General features: G+C 53.3%; 2 protein-coding genes across 10 annotated transcripts; both read right to left on the reverse strand.

Annotated features, from left to right (window-relative positions):
* Positions 1–3,060: 3,060 nt before the first annotated feature.
* LOC133372742 (leucine-rich repeat and immunoglobulin-like domain-containing nogo receptor-interacting protein 3) lies at positions 3,061–15,439 on the reverse strand. Of its 9 annotated transcripts, none has more exons than XM_061601783.1 (5): positions 15,352–15,439; positions 12,666–12,842; positions 10,891–10,937; positions 10,547–10,638; positions 3,061–6,211 (listed from the first exon to the last, which is right to left on the reverse strand). In XM_061601783.1, exon 5 carries the CDS (start codon positions 6,175–6,177, stop codon positions 4,351–4,353), a length of 1,827 nt encoding a protein of 608 aa, XP_061457767.1. In that variant the 5' UTR covers positions 6,178–6,211; positions 10,547–10,638; positions 10,891–10,937; positions 12,666–12,842; positions 15,352–15,439; the 3' UTR covers positions 3,061–4,350. The 9 variants fall into 9 exon arrangements, with proteins under 9 accessions (XP_061457767.1, XP_061457766.1, XP_061457770.1 ...); XM_061601782.1 differs by having other exon boundaries at positions 15,298–15,421; XM_061601786.1 differs by lacking the exon at positions 15,352–15,439 and adding an exon at positions 14,249–15,288.
* Positions 15,440–15,511: 72 nt separating this feature from the next.
* On the reverse strand, positions 15,512–16,910 carry TIMM13 (translocase of inner mitochondrial membrane 13). Its single transcript, XM_061601790.1, has 3 exons — positions 16,758–16,910; positions 15,963–16,031; positions 15,512–15,764 (listed from the first exon to the last, which is right to left on the reverse strand). The coding sequence occupies exons 1-3, from the start codon at positions 16,866–16,868 to the stop codon at positions 15,666–15,668; spliced, it is 279 nt and encodes a 92-aa protein (XP_061457774.1). The 5' UTR covers positions 16,869–16,910; the 3' UTR covers positions 15,512–15,665.
* Positions 16,911–18,422: the final 1,512 nt, after the last annotated feature.

Genomic DNA, 18,422 nt, shown 5'->3' on the forward strand with positions numbered 1-18,422 from the left:
AGTTGGGAGCATGAAAATGCTGTGACTAAGTTGGTGGTGAATCTTTGGTGGCTTTCTTGCCTGTACTGCCAGTGGAAGGAATGTGTGGTCAGGGGCACTTTATTACGCTGCCATGGCAAGGCACTTTTAAAATATTTCTTGTGTGTTCAAATGGATGCCCAGTCCTAACTTTTGGACAAGTCACTCAAAAGTGAAGGCTTCATATTGTCAAAATCATTTTTTAGATGCAGAATGTGCTTATGACCTTACAATAAGCTATGGCCACCAGGAGGAAAGGGGTGTTTGTCCCAGAAGAGCAGAGTTAACACCTTTCATCCATGGGGGCAGACCAGAGGCAACTCCCCCCTTGTACAGCACAGCAGAGCTACTCCTCCTTTCAGTCACTAGGAGAGGACAGGAGACTGAATTTGCGGGTGCAGCAGATTGGCCAGGGAGAGGGGTCTCTTGGTAGGATGCCTCTTGAAGACCTACATCTCATTGTGGAAAGTGTCATTGATCTCACTGAGGTACAGTATCCTGTTTTTTCCTTTTTCGTTACGGTTACTTTGTGATGTGGGAAGGGAATTCTGTATATGCTCAGAAGCTAGGCCTGGATTCCTAAGGAAAGTTTTAGTAAACTCCTGGCTGAGTTGCTGATCCAGCTGGGACTGGCCGTTTTATTCCCAGGGAAGGGGACCCAGCAACAAATGAAATGTTGAGCCTCCCAGGGGCCACAAGACTCTCAGCTGTCCACAGGAGGGTGCCCTCATCTCATAGGGAAAGCAGGGAGACTTCCTAGTGCAGCATCCCCACCAGCAAAGGGATGGAGGTGAGGAAAGTGGAGTCACAGGGCCCCAGAGAAGCATTAAGAGAAACAGCAGTAGCTGGAGATTGCATCAGGAACCCCTTCCCCAGTTTCCAGGGCCTGCTTGTTCCTTGTGCATACACAGGCAGATGTGCAAACGCACATCTCCTTGAACACCAATTGCATTCTGTGTGTGTGCATGCCTGCCCACAGTAAGTGCCCAGCGGTGGCTGGTAGCCATCTTGTGGCAGAATAAGGCTTGTCCTGGGTGCAGAGTCTGGCAAAATAACAAAGCAATATTTACAACTCTCACCCAAGCAAGTGAACTGCAGCTTTGAGATCCTCAAATGGTCATCCAAGGGAGAATCCCCCTTCACAAAGGAGCTCAGCCTTGGTTGTGCAAAGGGTTGTGACCGCCCCAGGACTCCTGCTCTGGTCTCTTTCACTTTATTCATTTAAAAACAGGCCTGAAAGCACCAGGCAGGAGAAAGATGCGAGTACAGGATATTTTCCTGTATTGTCCATGCATTCATGCATATAAAAACGGCCAAGTTCATTCCATGGGGACAGAGAGATTTCCCCACTCTTGGCTGTTCAGCCATATCCCAGCAACCTCAACACATGCCAGCTGGTACATAATCCTACTCCACAACCCCCCAAAACCCCAATGCTGGACTCTTTTCCTAGTTCTTGCAAAATGGAAAAATTTATTCCATAGCAGTGGCTCCCCCCATCACTGGCTGGCCGGTATTACTCCATGAAAAAGGAAGGGCTGAGCCAGTGGGGTTGTTGGTCAAGTGGCAGCTGAAGCCAGCGTGGGCAGGCTGGCTGAAGAGCAGATATTTCTTCACGGCCCCAAAGTGCTTCCATGCACAGAGCTCAACCCTCTTTAATCCCTTTGCAAACTGGCCCAGCCGCTTAATTTCCCTACGGGGTAAAGAGGTTTTCCGTGAATGGTTTTAAGGGGACCCGATTCGTTCCATCTGGGCAGCTCTTTTGCTCTTTGCTTTACAGGCACGAACCATGGCCAGGTTGGTAGCCCGTTTTTCTCCCGTCGTCTGCTAAAATCTGGAAGGAAATGTCTATGAGAAGGTGGCCTTGGGGTCCCCTCCAAATATTAAGGCGGGTGACTCCTGCAGTGGCCTCATTTTGAGTTTCCGTTCACAAAGAAGGAGACGGGCCACTTCGGAGGATGACCTCTGGCCGTGGACCACACGAAGGATGGTGGTGAAAGACAGCATTTGGCAACCTCTGCAGCAGAATACCTGCCCTGCAATACACCTCTCCCTCCCCATAGCCCATCTTCAGGTGGAGGGAGAAATCATCGCTGGACTATAGCTCCCATCCCCACCATCCCTGACCGTGAGCTCCGTGGGGAGATGGAGTCCAGCAATAGCCAGAGAGCTCCACTGGGAGCCAGGCCAGGACTGATGGCTCCAGCTGGCCCTTTCCTGCCAAACACCACGTTATCCCGACTCCGATCTTTGCAGCCCAGAGCTTGCTTTGCAAGACGCAAGGGGTCCCTGGGCTCTAGTGAGGCTCTCTCTGGGGACAGCCAATAGCGAGTGCTATTTAGCCAGCCACCGATTCAGCCCCCCCCAATACACACCTCCACTCCAGCCAATAAGATAACTGGGGGACACCTTGACCAAACTCCACCTCTCAGCCTAGCCTACCTTGCAGGGCTGGTGAGGGTAAAATGAGGGGGTGGCACACACACTTGTACTCCGCTCGAACCTACCTGGCCAAGCAGTAAATAAATGTCATAAAATGAATGAGTCCCTCAAAGCTTCTGCCCCAATCAATGTTGGTCTTTCAGGGGCCGCACGAGCCCTGCTGCTGCTCAGCCCCCTCTGGCCAGGGCTTGAAGGGCAGGCCACTCTGGGATCCCCTCCGCTTAGCAATCTGCAGCCCAGGCTTTGGCTGGTTGCTTTAAATCCACAGGGCCACGGCAGCTGATCGATTCAGCACTATTAGTTTGCAGGAGTCTTCATAATGATCAATGCGTGTGCCCGCTCTACAGTTCAATGCACTAGCTGCTGTTCCCATTTTACAGATGGGGCCGAGGGTGAAAGGGAGCAATTTACACAATAGCAGAACAGGGCCTTGAACCTACAGCTGGATGGGGCGCCCTTTGCTCCCCTCCTCTCACAGCACTGGGCGTTTAACACCACCCACCCACCTCTCTTTCCAACATAGGCTTCAGTGAGCCCATCTCCACCGGAACCCCCAACCCTCCTCCCAAATTTCCTTTAAAGCAGACCAAGGGGAGTGGGGAGAGGGAGCAGGCGGGCGCCTCACAGTCATTTTATTAGCATTGATCCGGTAGCTTTGAGGCGCTCAGGCTGTCAGACGCCCCCACATCTCTCTCGGGAAGGTAAACACAAATGTAATCTGCACCACCCCAGCAAGTGACTGCGCACGTCTCCACCACTGACCTGTCTTGCTCTCCAAAATACTAATATCCTCTTGTCAGTACACCCCTCGCCTTGCCTGGCAGCTGCTGTTTGCATTGGGAACCACAACAGATGCCAGAAAATATTCCAGCCGAAACCTGGCCTAACACAAATAATACATCATCATCATCAAGCATCATCTTTCAGCTGACATCTTCCCCCTCTCTGGGCCGTCCTGCACCCCACATGCTGGGCTAATGGAAGATGCCGGTTATTGCTTGGCTGTGGAGGGTCTCTGGCACGGGGGACGGCCATTTGCTGACCCTTCTTGTTAGGAAGCACTCTGACAAGGCATCGTATTTTCCCCAGCAAAGCCTCCGTGTTGCTGGCTCTCATCTGATGGATGGCGGTGGGGTGGCCACCTGCCCCTCTGCAGTGCAGTCCCCAGCCACACAGGAAGATGTCTGTCAGGCATGCATATAAACCTCTTTAGAAACAAGCAATAAACTGATCCAAGATTTAAAAAATTGTCACTGAAAAAGTGAGAGAGGGGTGAGGCTGTTCAAAGCACAAAAGTAATGCTTCTGTTACTTGAGAAATGCATAGTTGAGAAAACAAAAATCAAACGTGAGCTACAGCAAGAGGATCCGGCATGCGGGCGCAGCCAGGATACCTTGTGGGGGCAGCAGGGAGTGAAAGGCCAGTTGCTGTGGACCTCAGAGTGCACCGGCGACAGTAGGAAGCTCAGCCAGGGCTGGAGAAGCGGTTTGCAGGGTGGGCTGTGGCCCTGAGTGCAGAAGCGCCAGGCTCATGCAGCCCACGTATGGGGCTAATCCCACTGGCCCGGTTAACGATGCCGCCCCCCACCCTTCCCAATGTTCAGACACACCGTGGCGGTGCAGGCATCCCACTAGGGTGGTGCTAGTTGGCCCATAGAGCCTTGTCCAGCGCAGCCACCCCCCAGCTGAGCGGCAGCAGGAAGCTTTACCAGTGTGGCAGCCTTTTGCCCTCCATGCTGGGGTTGGCAGACCCTTCTCAGCAGACACCGCTGGCCCAGTCTAAGCCCTTGTAGTTGAACTGCGCTGATGGGAGAGGGGCAAACAGGTGTTCCCATTAAACAACCTGCCTGATATTGGGGCAACAGGTGGCCCCTCACAGCCGTCCAGCAGTTCAAATCATCTTCATGTTGAACTTCCTGGCGCCTCCCTGCCCGGCCGCTGCGGTCGGGCCGTCAACCTTGCGGAAGGAGTACTCCACAGAGAAGTTGCTCTTGTGCTGCCCTCGTCCCCGACTCCAGACGAAGAGGAGGAGGAAGCAGAAGAGGACCACGCCTAGGAAGGTGATGCAGCCCATGGCTGTGGAGACCAAGATGGTCTTGAGGTCCAGCGTGAACTTTAAGAAAACCTGCGTCTCGTTGTGGAAAGTGCCGTTGATCTCACGCAGGTACAGTGTCCTGTTTGCATCAAGGGCGCCTCCCTCGAGGGTCTGCCTTTTGACCGTCAGGATGGCAAAGTAGGTGTCGTTGCCCCCAGCGTTGCTGGCAATGCAAATGTACGTCCCGCTGTCTTGGACCTGGGCGTACCGGATCTCTAGCGTCCCGCTGGGCAAGACTGTGGACCGCCCAGTGCTCCTGGTAGTGATCATCCTGTGCTGAGGAGAGACCCAGATGACAGAGGGGATGGGCTCCCCGTCGGCCCGGCACACGAAGGACACCGCCTGCCCTTCGTGAGCAGTGACGTGCTGGAGCTTCCGGTCCCTGATTTGGGGCTTTTGGCAGGTGAAGTACTCAAAGAGTACTGAGTCTGGGAAGTCACGCAGAGCGTCGCCCTGGATCTCGGGTGGCGAGGAGCACATTGGCGGCTGCCCGTCAAAGTTCAGTGTCTTTCGGCGCTGGAGGATCCACAGGAGACGGCAGTCGCAGAGTAAGGGATTCCGATCCACTCTGAGAGTTTCCAGCGTGTGGACAGAATGGAAACTGCTTTCCTCCAAGGTGGACAAGAAGTTGTTGGAGAGATTGAGAAGACGGATTTGCCTCAAGCCATGCAATGCCTGGGGCTCCACCGAGACCAACAGGGCACCCACCATGTGGAGCTCTCTGAGCCGGAGTAGGTCCCTGAAGGCACCCTGTGGCACATTGCTGATAGGGTTATAGGACAGATCCAGGTACACGAGATGCCCCAAGCTCCTCAAGGCAGCCGTGGGCACCACCGTGATGTTAGTGTATGTGATGGAGAGGAAGGTGAGGTTGAGCCCTTGGAAGCCATTTGGCGAGATGTCCTCCAGGAATGGCCAGTTTTCAATTTCCAGGTGCCAGAGGTTGTAAAGCTTCTTAAAGTTTTGGTCTTCCACCATGGCGATGCTGAGGTGTCTCAGCCGAAGAACCTCCAGGTTTTGGAGGCGGGAAAGGGCTTCTGCAGAGAGGCCTGTCAGGTTGCATTTCTCGATCGTCAGTTGCTGCAGGCCAAGGAGGCCAGAGAAGGCCTTCCGGGAAATGTAAACCAAGTCATTGTCCCCAACGTCAAGGTTCCTCAGGCTCCTCAGGTCTTGAAACGTGTAGTCCAGAAGGATGACAATTTTGTTCTCGCTAATGTCCAGCAAGGTGAGATTGGACAGCTTGCTGAAGACACCCAGGGGCAGGAGTTTGAGCAGGTTGCCACGCAAGCACAAGGTCTGCAAGTTCAGGAGGTTGCTGAAGGCTCCTGGCTCCACGTTTGCAATCATGTTCTCGCTGAAGTCCAGCTCCTCCAGCGAAGGGAACGGGGACAGGTCCCCCGAGTTCAGGCAGCGGATGCGGTTTTTGTTGAGCTCCAGGATCTTGGTCTCTGCTGGGATCCCCTCAGGAATGGACGTGAGGCCCTTACGAGGGCAGCTGACAGACTTGGTCTGAGGGACGCACTCGCAGCGAGATGGGCAGGCGGCAACAGAAGCACCGCTTAGGAGAACACAGTGGAAAACGACGACCAGAAAACAGCAACTGCATGTCATTGTGTGGTGCATGGTCCTACGGACACCCTACCATCTTCCCATGCACCTGAGAGAGAGAGAGAGAGGGAGGGAGGGAGGGAGGGAGGGAGGGAGGGAGGGAGAAGGAGGGAGAAGGAGGGAGAGAGGTTACTTAAACCCCAGCAGGATGGGCATGTCTGCTCTTTTAGGCCTCAGAGCCAAAGCTCCAAGTGCTCAAGCAGGTGGGGGGCAGACAGGGGAAGCAGCAAGGGGGGCAACCAATTCAAAAGAACATCAGTTCCCTCCACTCAGTCCTGTTTCTTGCTGGCCAGATGAGGAAAAACTCCCCAGACTTTATGCTTCCTTTACTGGCTACATTTGCCCCCCCCCCACACACACACACACACTCATCACTTGACACTACACAACTCTGTTTTCATAGCAATGGTAAAAAGTGTTATAAACACAGTCTGGCACTCTGAAGGATCCTCCAAGGAAAATTTGGCTGCTAGTGCCACAAACAATTAGTCATTTTTTAAAAATAAAAGCTTCTTCTGACACATTCGTTAAGCTCAAAACAGGTTAGTTGCCATAAACGGCAAACTGCTGTAAGGAAACCCATGTAAATAGGGCCATGAATGGGCCCATAAGGAGCTCACCCCTTTGAATTCAGACTGGGCAGCCCTCACACCGGCACCCCCACCATCCCCAAAGCAAATGGCCTGGTGATGCCATCAAGATGCTGGTGGTGGGGAGGTCACTGGCATGGCTTCCTCCCATAACAACACTCTGCTGCCCTTTTGCAGAACAGCCACTGCTTTGAGTCGGGGCAGTCAAAACAGGTTCGAAACCAGTTCAAATTTACTGGGGAGGCACACCAGTGACTGCATTGCACAAGATCACAGTGACATCCTCAAAGAACTTAAATCCACTGGCAAAAAAAATACTATTCTATGGTGCTAGAAAGTCTCCCCCTCTGATCAGAATCCATCCCTGGTGAGATTATTGGTGCCACTTCCGTTCCTCCTCCAGAGACACTTTCCTCAGAAGCAGGGCCCAAACGGAGGCAGGAAAAACAGCCTGACGGAGCTGCGGACGGGGCCTCTGCTGGGTCTCCCAGATGCCTGACATTTCCCCATCATGTAGAATCTTGTGACCGCACTGTGACAACCTAGGGAACCATTCTGATGGCAAACTGCAGAAGGATCCAAGTTGGGGGGGGGGAGCCTGGAAAAGTGATGTGGGGGGGTCAAGAGCTGTTGTTCTTGCCAGGCTGCTTCTTAAGAGAAATCACAACACAACCCCAAAGGCTCCCCGGCTGGCTCTTCTGCCCACATACGCTGCAGAAAGAGAATCCAGCAGGCCTCCTTCCACCCTTGTCCCCTCCTGAGCCACTGGCCAAGGAGACCTCAATGACTGTGCTTATTCTTCAATAGACGCAAAAGCCCCCTCCGCCTCCCAAGAGGCTTCCTACAGCTACTGCGCTTCCAAGGGACAGTCACCAGGTGAAGGAAGTCCCCCTCTGACCAATTCTAAACTGGGCATCTCCCACACTGTCTACTTGCACCACCTTAGATCTGAGCTCTTGTGCGGTATAAATTTAACAGTTTATCATAATGAATGCACAAAATAAGTGAGGTCTTCTAAAGAGCTCTGCTTCAAACACAATTCAGGAGGAATCCAAGGAGCGATGGTGCCAGATCATGCAACCCTGAATACCTGTCTTCACAAGCACTTTAGCTGCAGCAGCAGGGCGGGCAGGCAGGCAGAGACCCCGATGTCAGAGGCAGGCAAGGAAACCAAGCCAGCCTGGCATCCACCCAACTGGACCACCTGATGGCACTTGGCCTCTGGACACCCCCACCCCCCCTCCTCAAAGAAGCCAGAGGCGTTCCTAGCCCACCATAACAGGCCACAGGACACGCAGCATGACAGTGGGGACATTCTCCCCCCCCCCAGTATGCCGAGTGAGGTGGTCAGTCCCCAGCCAGTTTTACACTGGGGCTGAGTAACCAGGGAAGAACTCTGTAAGGATCGGGCGAGCTTCGAAGCAGCTCCTTTGCCCAAGGGGGGGGAGACGTCGTCTCTCTCTGTGACATCTCACATCTGCGCCTTGGCTTCCATGTCCAAGCAACAGCACCAGATGGCAGATTCAGAGAGACGGAAAGATCCAGCAACTCACAAATTAAATGGGCCTCTCCTCCCCCCCTGCTCCGCTCTGGGAATCCCTTTCAAAATAGATTGCTGGTTCCTTTCCTGCTAATGAGGGAAGCACCCGGGGGGCAATTTGCTCTGGAAAGCAGGCGGACTCCCTTGGCGCATCTGCCACGGTTTCCGATAACCTCATTACCTGGCTGCTGTAAAAGCTCATCACGCTTCAGGAGACCGACCGATGCTAACTCATTTTCCGCTTGAAGGCCTGACTCATTTCTCTCCCTGCTGCAATTAATTAGTAAAGCTAGCATCCCCCACTGTTGAAGAAATGACAACCACAAGGAGGGCCCTTGGGATCCACACCAAGCCACAGCCCAGAAGGGCCGCCATGGAGAAGGGAGGGGCCCACTTCCTGTTCCTACATGCAGACCCTCTGCCCCTATCTCTCCACACTTGTCTGCAATCACGAAGACTAGAAGCTTGTTTCTGAGTAAGCGGCAGCTGATATCTTGCCCAAGCCACCAGACACTGCACAGCGCAGGGCAAGAAGCCAAAATCTCCTCCATCTCAGCCCGCCTGGGACTCAGAGGCAGCTGCGCAGACGCCTTCCCCCACAGCCAAGAGGCACAAGCCCAGCACAGCTCTGCCAACCCCTTTCCTGGGGAAAGGCTGCAGCCCAGCAGTGAGTGGCCTGTGTGGCAGGCAGGAGGTCCCAGGTTCAATCCCCAAGTTGTCTAGGTAGGGCTGGGGAACTTTCCCTACCTGAAAGGTTGCTGCCAGTCAGTGCACACAATACTGATCTGGATGGACCAATTGGTCTGACTGTGCAGAAGGGAGCTTCCTCTATTTCCCACAGTCAGTGACGGGGGGAGCAGGAGGAATGAGGGGAAAGGAGACCATCTCTATACCAACAGCCTGACCTCAGCACATCTCAAGGGGGCAAAGGAAGGTCCTTCACTGGGCCAAACAGACACAACTCAGGCCATCTGCAAGGAGATCTCCCAAGGGTGTCTGTGTGTGTGTGTGAGGCAGCAGTTTGCCAGACAACTCAGTCAGAACATGCAAAGCAAAAATAGCAACAACAGCAGCAACGTTTATCAAAAGGCCTGAAAGCACAAATATTCTTTACCGGGAAACAGAAAACCAAATGTTTGCTCCAGCCTTCACTGAGAGCTCGTGCGTACGTGTAGTTAGATGCATAATAAATCTATTAACTAAACAATGTTTTCTTAAAATGAAACTTGGGATGAGGGAAAGAGGCAAGCATCTGCACCCCAGTTCACAACGTGTGCCCCAAAAGCAAGCCTTGCAGCGTTGTCCTACAGCCAGTTGATATCACAAGGAACAGGAATTTTACACTCACACACAACTTCTTCCAGGAGCGGGGAAAAACACCCCTAAATACTCTTTTGGGCCACTGTGCACCAGAAACTGCTATACAACTGTTTGGGTCTTTCATTATTCAGCCTTATTACAATCTTGGCAGGATGAAGGAGAGAAGAGAGCAGCTGAAAGAGAGCATCAGGGCTGAGCAGAGTTTTGAACCCGGAACCTTCATTGCCAATTCCCAACCCTGCCTAATTTACAAACTATGCAGAGGGTTGGGGGCTTTCTTTCTTAAGTGGTGCCATTTGCAAAAACTGATACAACCACCACTTTGGAAGATTAAACAGACACACAAAGAGGCCTGTGAACCTTAAAGGTTGCTAACAGAAGTTGCTACTCTTGAAGCTGCAACCCTGAACACATGCAAGGGAATCTTTGGTTCTCCAGACGCTCATTTTAATAAGGGCCCACCGTTATGCTTATTTTTTAAGACTATTGAAGATGTTCTTAGTGTTCCATGCCTTTTTTGCCACCCTGGACTCCTTTTGGGAGGAACAGCAGTATAGAAATCAAATAAATAAAAATAGTGATGATGATGCTGAACTCCCATTCCCATCATCCTTGGCCACTGGCCGTGCTTGCTAGGGGTGATGGGAGTTGTAGTTCAGTAACATATAGAGGCCCAAAGGGTTCTCCACGCCTGCACTAGATAGGAAACACCCTTGAACACAAGGGAATTACTCTCAAGTAAGGACTGCACAATCAGTGTTGGCTGGAGCCCACTAGACCTGGTAGGGTTGTTATCGGGGTGTGGCCAATGAGGTCCTGGGGAACTGCCCAAGTTTGGCTTTTCTCCCCATCCTCTTCCCTTGGAAACATCCTGAGGAAACTTAAGCATTCCAGTTTTGCATAGAGCACCTAACCAAACTGAAAAGTGTCTTACTTTGGGATTCTGGCTGTTGTCACAATTGCTTCTCTGATGGGGGAAAAGTTGTGTTGGCCTCCACTTGTTCTGGATCTTTCCCTATACTCCTCCTTTGCAAAGAAATAGCAGACACTTAAACACTGCAGTTTTAGTAATACTTAGCACCTAACAGAGCTGTATCCCTAAGCTTGCTCTCATGAACGCACGCACAGTTAAGTCACATTTCCTCAGCAGTAAGCAGAAAACTATAGATATCTATTCATTCAGTAATTTATGTTTATTAGATATATATCCCGCCCTTCCGTCAAGTAGGAGCCCATCCGTGCACACATGCAAAGTGAGTGAGTTGTTGGGAAGCTCACATTTAGGAAGTACTGGCTTCACAGGACACACTTGGATTTACTTACTTCTGAATAAAATGAAGAGAATTGTATTAGTAACTAGCAGTGTTTGGAAAATACATTTTAAAAAGGAACAAAATAGTTCAAATTCATCCAAACACACTTTCAGTTCTTAATAATTTCTGCCTGCCACACAGCTGTTAAAGGCACAAGAGTGCTGCTCTCCCCCAATGCCAACTCTAAACCAGACAAAGAATGTAGTGAAGAGTAAAAAGAAAAGAAAGCAGACATTAGGACAACTGCTGTTCCATAATCTGAGGATTAAAAGATGGGTTTTTAAATTTGTATATTTGTTTTCAATGTTTTTAGTTACTGTAAACCGCCCAGAGAGCTTTGGCTACGGGGCAGTATATAAATACAGTAAATAAATAAATAAAATCTGAGGTAGGCGATTAGGCACCAATTTCGCTGCCTTTTCCACATCCGAAGACAGCAGCAATAGCTCCATCACCCTGTTTGCCGAAAGATATGGAGGGTCTAGTCTACAGCTGCCATGCCGCTGGCAGGGCAGCAACACATTAACCAGCAGATGCAGGGGATGGCGCTGATGCGGATTCTGCTGCTCTGTTACACTACAAACTGGCAGTGGCTACCACTCCCTGTGCGCTGCCATTCTGGGCGTTGCTGTTTCACAGAGATCTAAAATGGTGGGCGCTATCACTCCACCATCCAAAATGGCACCTGCTGCTGCCCTGATAACAAAAATGGCGGGCACTGCCACCCTGCTCCCTTCTGGCACCACCTCCCTCAACCCTGCTGATAACCGGGCTGCCTCTGGGAATCCCTCAGAGCCCTGGCAATTCCCCATAGCTTAGACAGGCTACTGAAACGAGAGCCTGATGAATTGCCCTCATCAGGATCATCAACGCCCATATTCGGCTTTTGCTGTAAAGTGGCGGGAAACTGCGGCAACTAGGTACTGATCACGGCTACCGCTGAGTGCTGCCCAGGTTTTTTAACATGTTTTTCCTTTGTTGGTTGTCCCTTAGCTTTATCCGTAGAAAGAAAGGAAATCAGTAGAAGATGCAAAATGAGTCTGACAGGCGGGGTTTTTTTTACAAAGATAAGTAAATGGAAGGAAAGGGAAGAGAAAGGTATAGCCCTCAGAAGAGAAAGGAATAGCCTTCAGCTGTTAACAAGGAAAGGAAAATTGAAAACAGGAGGGCTCTCTTTTTTTCCCCAGGAATAACAACCAGAAAAAAATATGAGGGAAGGGCAGAGAAACACAGGGAACAACATACAAATAGAAAAATAAGGGAAGAACGTATAGGCATCAGTCAGAATAGAATAGAGGAATCCAATAGGATGCCAGGAAACGAGCTGAGCCTCAGCAAGAGGGGGGAGCAAAAGTGGGGGGTATTTTCAATTGAACATTGTGGAATGTGAAAAACCCATGCTGGCTATAGTATACAGCCACTCTTGTGGCTATATAGTGAGTTCTTGCTCATCTCTCTGGGGGGGGTAATTGTAATAAATAAATAAATAAAATACTGCATAACTTCATATCAAATTTCCAGATACTTTTTAAAAAGACAACAAAGGTTCAGTCCAGCCCAGCCCATTATTGGGGCAGGTCACCACCACTAATCTCCTCTTCCTCCCACCCTGAAAATTAAAAAGTCCGGAGTATTCTCTCCAGGCACACACCCTCTTATGATGCCAGCAGACCACTGGGGAGGAAGGGAAGATGGTTACCAGGAATCTCCTCTTCCCCTCACCCTGACAATAAAGAATACCTGGTTTGGCACATGAAGGGGCCACATTCTCACCCCACACCCCCTCAGAGAATCGTAGAGTGGCAGGGGCCTCCAATCCCCTCCTCAATGCAGGAACCCAACTGAAAGCATCTGCGAATGTGGATGTCCAGCGGCCTCTTGAATCCCTCCAGTGGTGGAGGGTGCATCACCATCACCCTGAGAAGAAAAAAGGCCCAATGGTTACATGATCATATCGCTCTAAGAGCTAGAAAGTTTTTCTTGATGTCCAGTCGAAATCTGGCTTCCTGCAGCTTGAGCCCATTATTCCGTGTCCTGCATTCAGGGATGATCGAGAAGAGATCCTGGCTACACATGCCCATTTCGTTCAGTCTCTCCTCACAGGGCTTTGTTTCCAGTCCCCTGATCATCCTTGTTGCTTTCCTCTGAACCTGTTCCAGTTTACCTGCAGTATCCAAAACTGGAAGCAGGACCCAAGGATGCCCTCTTCCCCTCACTCTGATGAGAAAAACTGCCCAGGCTGGCCTATAAAGGAGCCAGATTCTCCCCTCGCATCACCTTCTGACGGCAGACAAACAGTCTTGACCCATTTCCCCACCAAAAACCCCTTCTTCCCCTTATGCCGATGATAATAAAGAGCGCTGCACTTTGGCCCAGAAGGGGACCAGCCCCGGACCAAGCATGAGAGCAGCCAAAGGATGCTCAGGCAGTTCTCCGCCGAGAGTCTCCCTCGGGCACGCCGCGCAGCAGCAGCGCCGGCTCCGGAGCACTGCCGCGCAGGGGGAGACCCGGGGGAGGCACCGCTGCGGGGCCCGGAAGGGAGCGAAGCAATTGCCCGGCGCGCCGCCGCCTGCGGAGGGGCGAGTGCGCGTGCCCCCCTCCTGCTGCTCTACCTGGCCGGCAGCCCCTCGCCCCCCCGGGCGCTCCGCCCCGCCGCTCTCCTCGGCGCGCGCTTGCGGGAAAGGGGAGGCGGCGCCGCGCGAGCTCCACGCCGGGCGGGCTGCAGCTGGGCCGGCCGAGCGCGCCGAGGAGGCGGGGCGCAGCCGGATCCCGACAGCCCCTGCCGCCAATGAGCGCACTGGGAGGGGAGATGTCGAGCGGCGCGCACGCAGCCGTGGGCGGGAGGGGCCGCTGCTCCTGATGGGGAGGGTGACGGAGCGCCCCCGCCTGGCAGGCTCGGAGTCAGCCCCGTCCCGCCGGCCTCGGGGGCTGGTCAAGTCTACCTCACGGGGCTGCTGTGAGGACAAGAGGAGGAGGGGGCGAGTCACGCATGGAGGTCGCCGCGAGCTCCTCGGAGGAAACCGAGGATTGACACGCAGGAACCCGGAGAAGCAGCCCAGCGGCTCTCGTCGCTCGTGGCTGAGCGCCTGGCAGGGCGCTTTTCCTCCAAGGCGGTGGCGGCATGGCCCTCCCCGTCCAAGCACCCGGATATATGCCAATTTAGGATTCTGGGCTACGAAAACTTAAGCCATAATAAAGTTAAGCTGTGCATCCTAGAGGGGGAAGAAACATGCCAAGGCAGGGAAAGGGCGCCCTTTCGCTGCCTGGGCATGATTTTTAGCCCCCACTGTCCCTGAAGCCAGCAGCCATCACCCCCCAAATACCTGGATTCAGCTTTGGCCTCCTGAGACTGCTTTCCACTCCTAACTGTCATTCCCAGAGAATCCTGAAAAATCCACACTCTGCCAAATTTTGGGTAAAAGCACAACAGCCTTGGATTCACTGAAATTGTAGGGCTCCGCTGGGCAAACTCCAGGATCTTGGGGATTTTTTTTAGCACTGGGAGCTTCATGTCAAACCCTTCAGCTGAAAGTTGATGAGCGTTGCAAGATGCTGCATGTGGCATTGGTGCTGGGGGCCTGCCTCAGTAGCCCACATCCTTTCTTGGGCTGTTGTCAAAGCCACCGCAAAAGGCAGCCGTCAAGAATGCCGGCATCTCCCCTCGCCCAACGCTGAAAAAGCCACTAGCTGGGGCCAGGCGTGGAGCTGGGGTGGCGGGCAGAAATGATGCCCAAATCTATCAGGAAGCAGCTGGAGGAGCACACGCTTTTGAGCAGGGAGAGAGAGAAAACAGCCACAGAGCCGGATTCTTGGGTCCTCTTGTCTAAGAGTGCAGTTTCCACTCCCATACGCTTCTTTCTCTTTCTTTCCTCCAAAAGGTGATGCTGGTGGCCTCCTCGCCTGCAAACAGCCTTCGGGAACATGATTCGTGGTGGGCATCACCAGCTGGGGCTATGGCAGTACACAGCCTTACCTCCCACGCATCTACGCCAAAGTTACAGCTGTACAGGGTTGAAGTCGAGAAGCAGAGGAACAGCTCCTTGCCTTGCCAACCTGTTACTGACTGGGTGGGACTTTTGGGAGGCCCCTAGACACACACATTTAACTAAAAGGAGCACATTTACACAGGACATGTTTTCTCTGAATAAAGGGGCCCTCCTTGTTCCCCTCAGAATCATGCAAGGTTGCAGGCCCTGAAGGGGCAGGAAAAGGTCCCCCTTCCCCTCCCTGTCTAGTCACCTGTCCCCATGACCTTTGGCGATTCCCCACTCCTGGAAGGCCGAGAGCGGAGGGATGGGTGGGGTTTCTTGCCTTAGGCCCAGAAAAAGATTTGTCAACCGCTTTGTCTAGTTCTCAAGTAAGGGAAACGCACCTCACAGGGCTTTCCGAGGAAGCCACCTCACAGTCAGGGACTTGGTCCGTTTACCTCAGGATCGTCCACGCTGACTGGCAGAAGCTCTCCAGGGATCCAGACTACCGGGAACTGATCCTGGGACCTTCTGCATGCCAAAGCAGGTGCTCTAGCAATGAGCTGCAGCCCTCCCCACAGCATCTAAGTCCCACAGAATAAACTAAGAGGCAAGGAAGGAGGTGGCGCCACGTGCGGTCATTTTAATTGCTGCCACACAGGCCACAAATCCAGCCAGTCCACACTTCCTAGTGAACCACCTCGCTCGGTGACCCGAATAGATCCATTGGTTAAGTCCGTGATGGGGCTCCGCAGCCGCCTTGCCCAGCCCATCACATGTTGGCTCTCTCCCTCTGCAGTCGTGCATTGTAGGCCCGTGAGACGGTATTCCAGGCATCCATGTAGCGGTCCATACACATCGCGATGCATTTCTGAGAAGACAAAGCAAATGCGGGTCATAAAATGCAGACGCGTGCCCAAGGAAGGGGGTGGCTCCCCCGAGACCCCCATTACCGGAGGACAAAAGCCTGCAGCCAGGCATGAGATTCAGGGGGAAAAGAGAAAGGAGGGAGGCGGATTCTCCACTCAGCAAAAGGTGAGACTGTGATGCTCTCCCGGACTGGCCTCACCTGCTCGGAGTTATCAAGGGAGCTCCCCGGTTTCCCAATGCACTTCCGGAAACATTTGTCTGTCATTCTCTGCAAAGAGAAAAATGGAAAGTTGGAGCCCAGAGACTATGGAACGCCTCACGCTGTTTTATTCTGGAAACAACACCGTTTCAGACACCACCACCACCACCATCAGCCGATGCTTAGAACTTGTTCAGACGAGCAAAGAGACTGACCCGACGGCAACAACATGTCAGATGACTGTCTACGTATATGATATTGGAAAATATGAGCCGCTGGGCTATTTCCACTGGATTCCTGCACGGAAATCCCGCCGTTTCCTCCGAGGAGCTCGTGGCGACCTACACCCATTACGCTCCCTCCCCCCACGTTGTCCTCACAGCAACCCCGTGAGGTAGTTCTGCCTGAGAGACACTGACTAGCCCCCAAGGTCGGAGGAGGGGGGAATCCGAGCCTTCCAGGCAGGGGTGCTCTGTTTGGACTTACGTCCGCGCTTCTCAATTGCCGCCACAGGAGGGCGACCTTTCGCTCTCTTGCCATGTCTTTTAGCCCGCACGAAGTGTATTAAAAACTGCCGCAACAGGAGGGCGACCTTTCGTTCTCTTGCCGTGTCTTTTAGCCCCCACGAAGTGTATTAAAAGTTGCCACAACATTTGTCCGCGCTTCTCAGTTATTCTCCCCGTCCTCTCTGCAAGAAGCGACAGCCCCTCCCGCCCACGACTGTGTGCGCGTGGGTCAACATGGGGAGGGGAGGTAGACTGCGCTTGCACGTGGGAGCTCCTCCGCCCTCCCTACCTGCAGCAGCTCCTGGGCGTTGGCCACGGCGATCTGTACTTTGACTTGCTCCATGAGCGCTCCGGGGTCCAGCCGCGACCCCGACCCGAAATCCCCGTTCCCCGCCGCCATCCCCGCCGCCGCCCGCAGGTGCGCATGCGCAGTATGCCACGAGGGAGGAGGGACAGAGAGCGAGACGCAAGGCGAGGAGGCTGGGGCATCTCCGCACAACACTTCCGGGGCGTTTGCGCCACTCCGACAAGGCCGCGCCCGGGCGACCTTGCTGGGTTCTATGTCAGCCACCCTTCATTCCCCTCCTGCGAGCTGTCATCTGGCAGACGAGGCGGGACTACGAGGCGGGGCACCGTCACCCCCCAACAATTCAGTCCCGCTCCCCCCCACAATCCTTTCTCGCAGGTTTCTAAGCAGCGGGAATCTGCTCCTGAAAGGAACACGCAAGTGTCGCCTTGTAGACAAAAGCATCGGCTCCCTTTTCCCCTCATTGGACAGTGTCCACCATAGAGTTGCGAAAAGAAGAGCGACTCCCAGCCCGTTGGTATGATCTAGCCGAGTCCTTGTCTGCACCGCCAGGCCGTAGCGGGCGTAGAGGGCGGGAGGACTACAGTGCCCCACCGAAAGACTGCAACTCCCAGCAAGCCCCGCTATTTCGTCGCCGGAAGCGACGTTCCTAAAGGGACTGGGAATACCCATAGAGATGAGAAGGCTGTTGCTGGTCATGTTCGCCGCTTCCGGTGCGTTTTCGCTACTCTGACGAGACTGCGCCCAGAGGGCCTTGTTGGCTTGTTGTACTTGTAAGCCACCCTCGTTCCCTTCATTCGAACTCGAACATGGGAGACGATGCAGGACTATCATTCACCTCCCCCGCCAATTCAGCCTGGTCCCCCCACACACACACGGCCAATCCTGGGCTGCAGATTGCTAAACGGAGGGGATCCCAGAGTGGCCTGCCCTTCAAGCCCTGGCCAGAGGGGGCTGAGCAGCAGCAGGGCTCGTGCGGCCCCTGAAAGACCAACATTTATTGGGGCAGAAACTTTGAGGGACTCATTCATTTTATGACATTTATTTACTGCTTGGCCAGGTAGGTTCGAGCGGAGTACAAGCGTGTGTGTCCACAACCTGGATGGGGTTGCACTGCTCCTGAAGGAGCGGGTTCATAGCTTGGGGGTTCTCCTAGAACCATCTCTGTCACTTGAGGCTCAAGTAGCCATAGTGGCATGGACTGCCTTCTACCAACTTTGGTTGGTGGCCCAGCTATGCCCCTATCTGGACAGGGATAACCTAGCTTCAGTTGTCCATGCCCTGGTAACCTCCAAGTTAGATTACTGCAGTGCACCCTACACGGGGCTGCCTTTGAAGATGGTTCGGAAACTGCAGCTGGTGCGAAATGCAGCGGCCAGCTTGGTAACAGGGACCAGACAGTCCAAACGTATAAAACAGATTCTGGCCCGCTTGCTTTGGCTGCCTGTATGTTTCCGTGCTCGATTCGAGGTGCTGCTTTTAACCTATAGAGCCTTACACGGCTTGGGACCCCAATACCTGACGGAACGCCTCTCCCGATATGAACCTACCCGTACACTACGCTCAACATCCAAGGCCCTCCTGCGGGTGCCTACTCCGAGGGAAGCTGGGAACCTAGCAACAAGGGAGAGGGCCTTCTCGGTGGTG

The sequence above is a fragment of the Rhineura floridana genome, chromosome 18 (assembly GCF_030035675.1).
Source record: "Rhineura floridana isolate rRhiFlo1 chromosome 18, rRhiFlo1.hap2, whole genome shotgun sequence".
In the NCBI taxonomy this organism is placed as follows: Eukaryota; Metazoa; Chordata; class Lepidosauria; order Squamata; family Rhineuridae; genus Rhineura; species Rhineura floridana.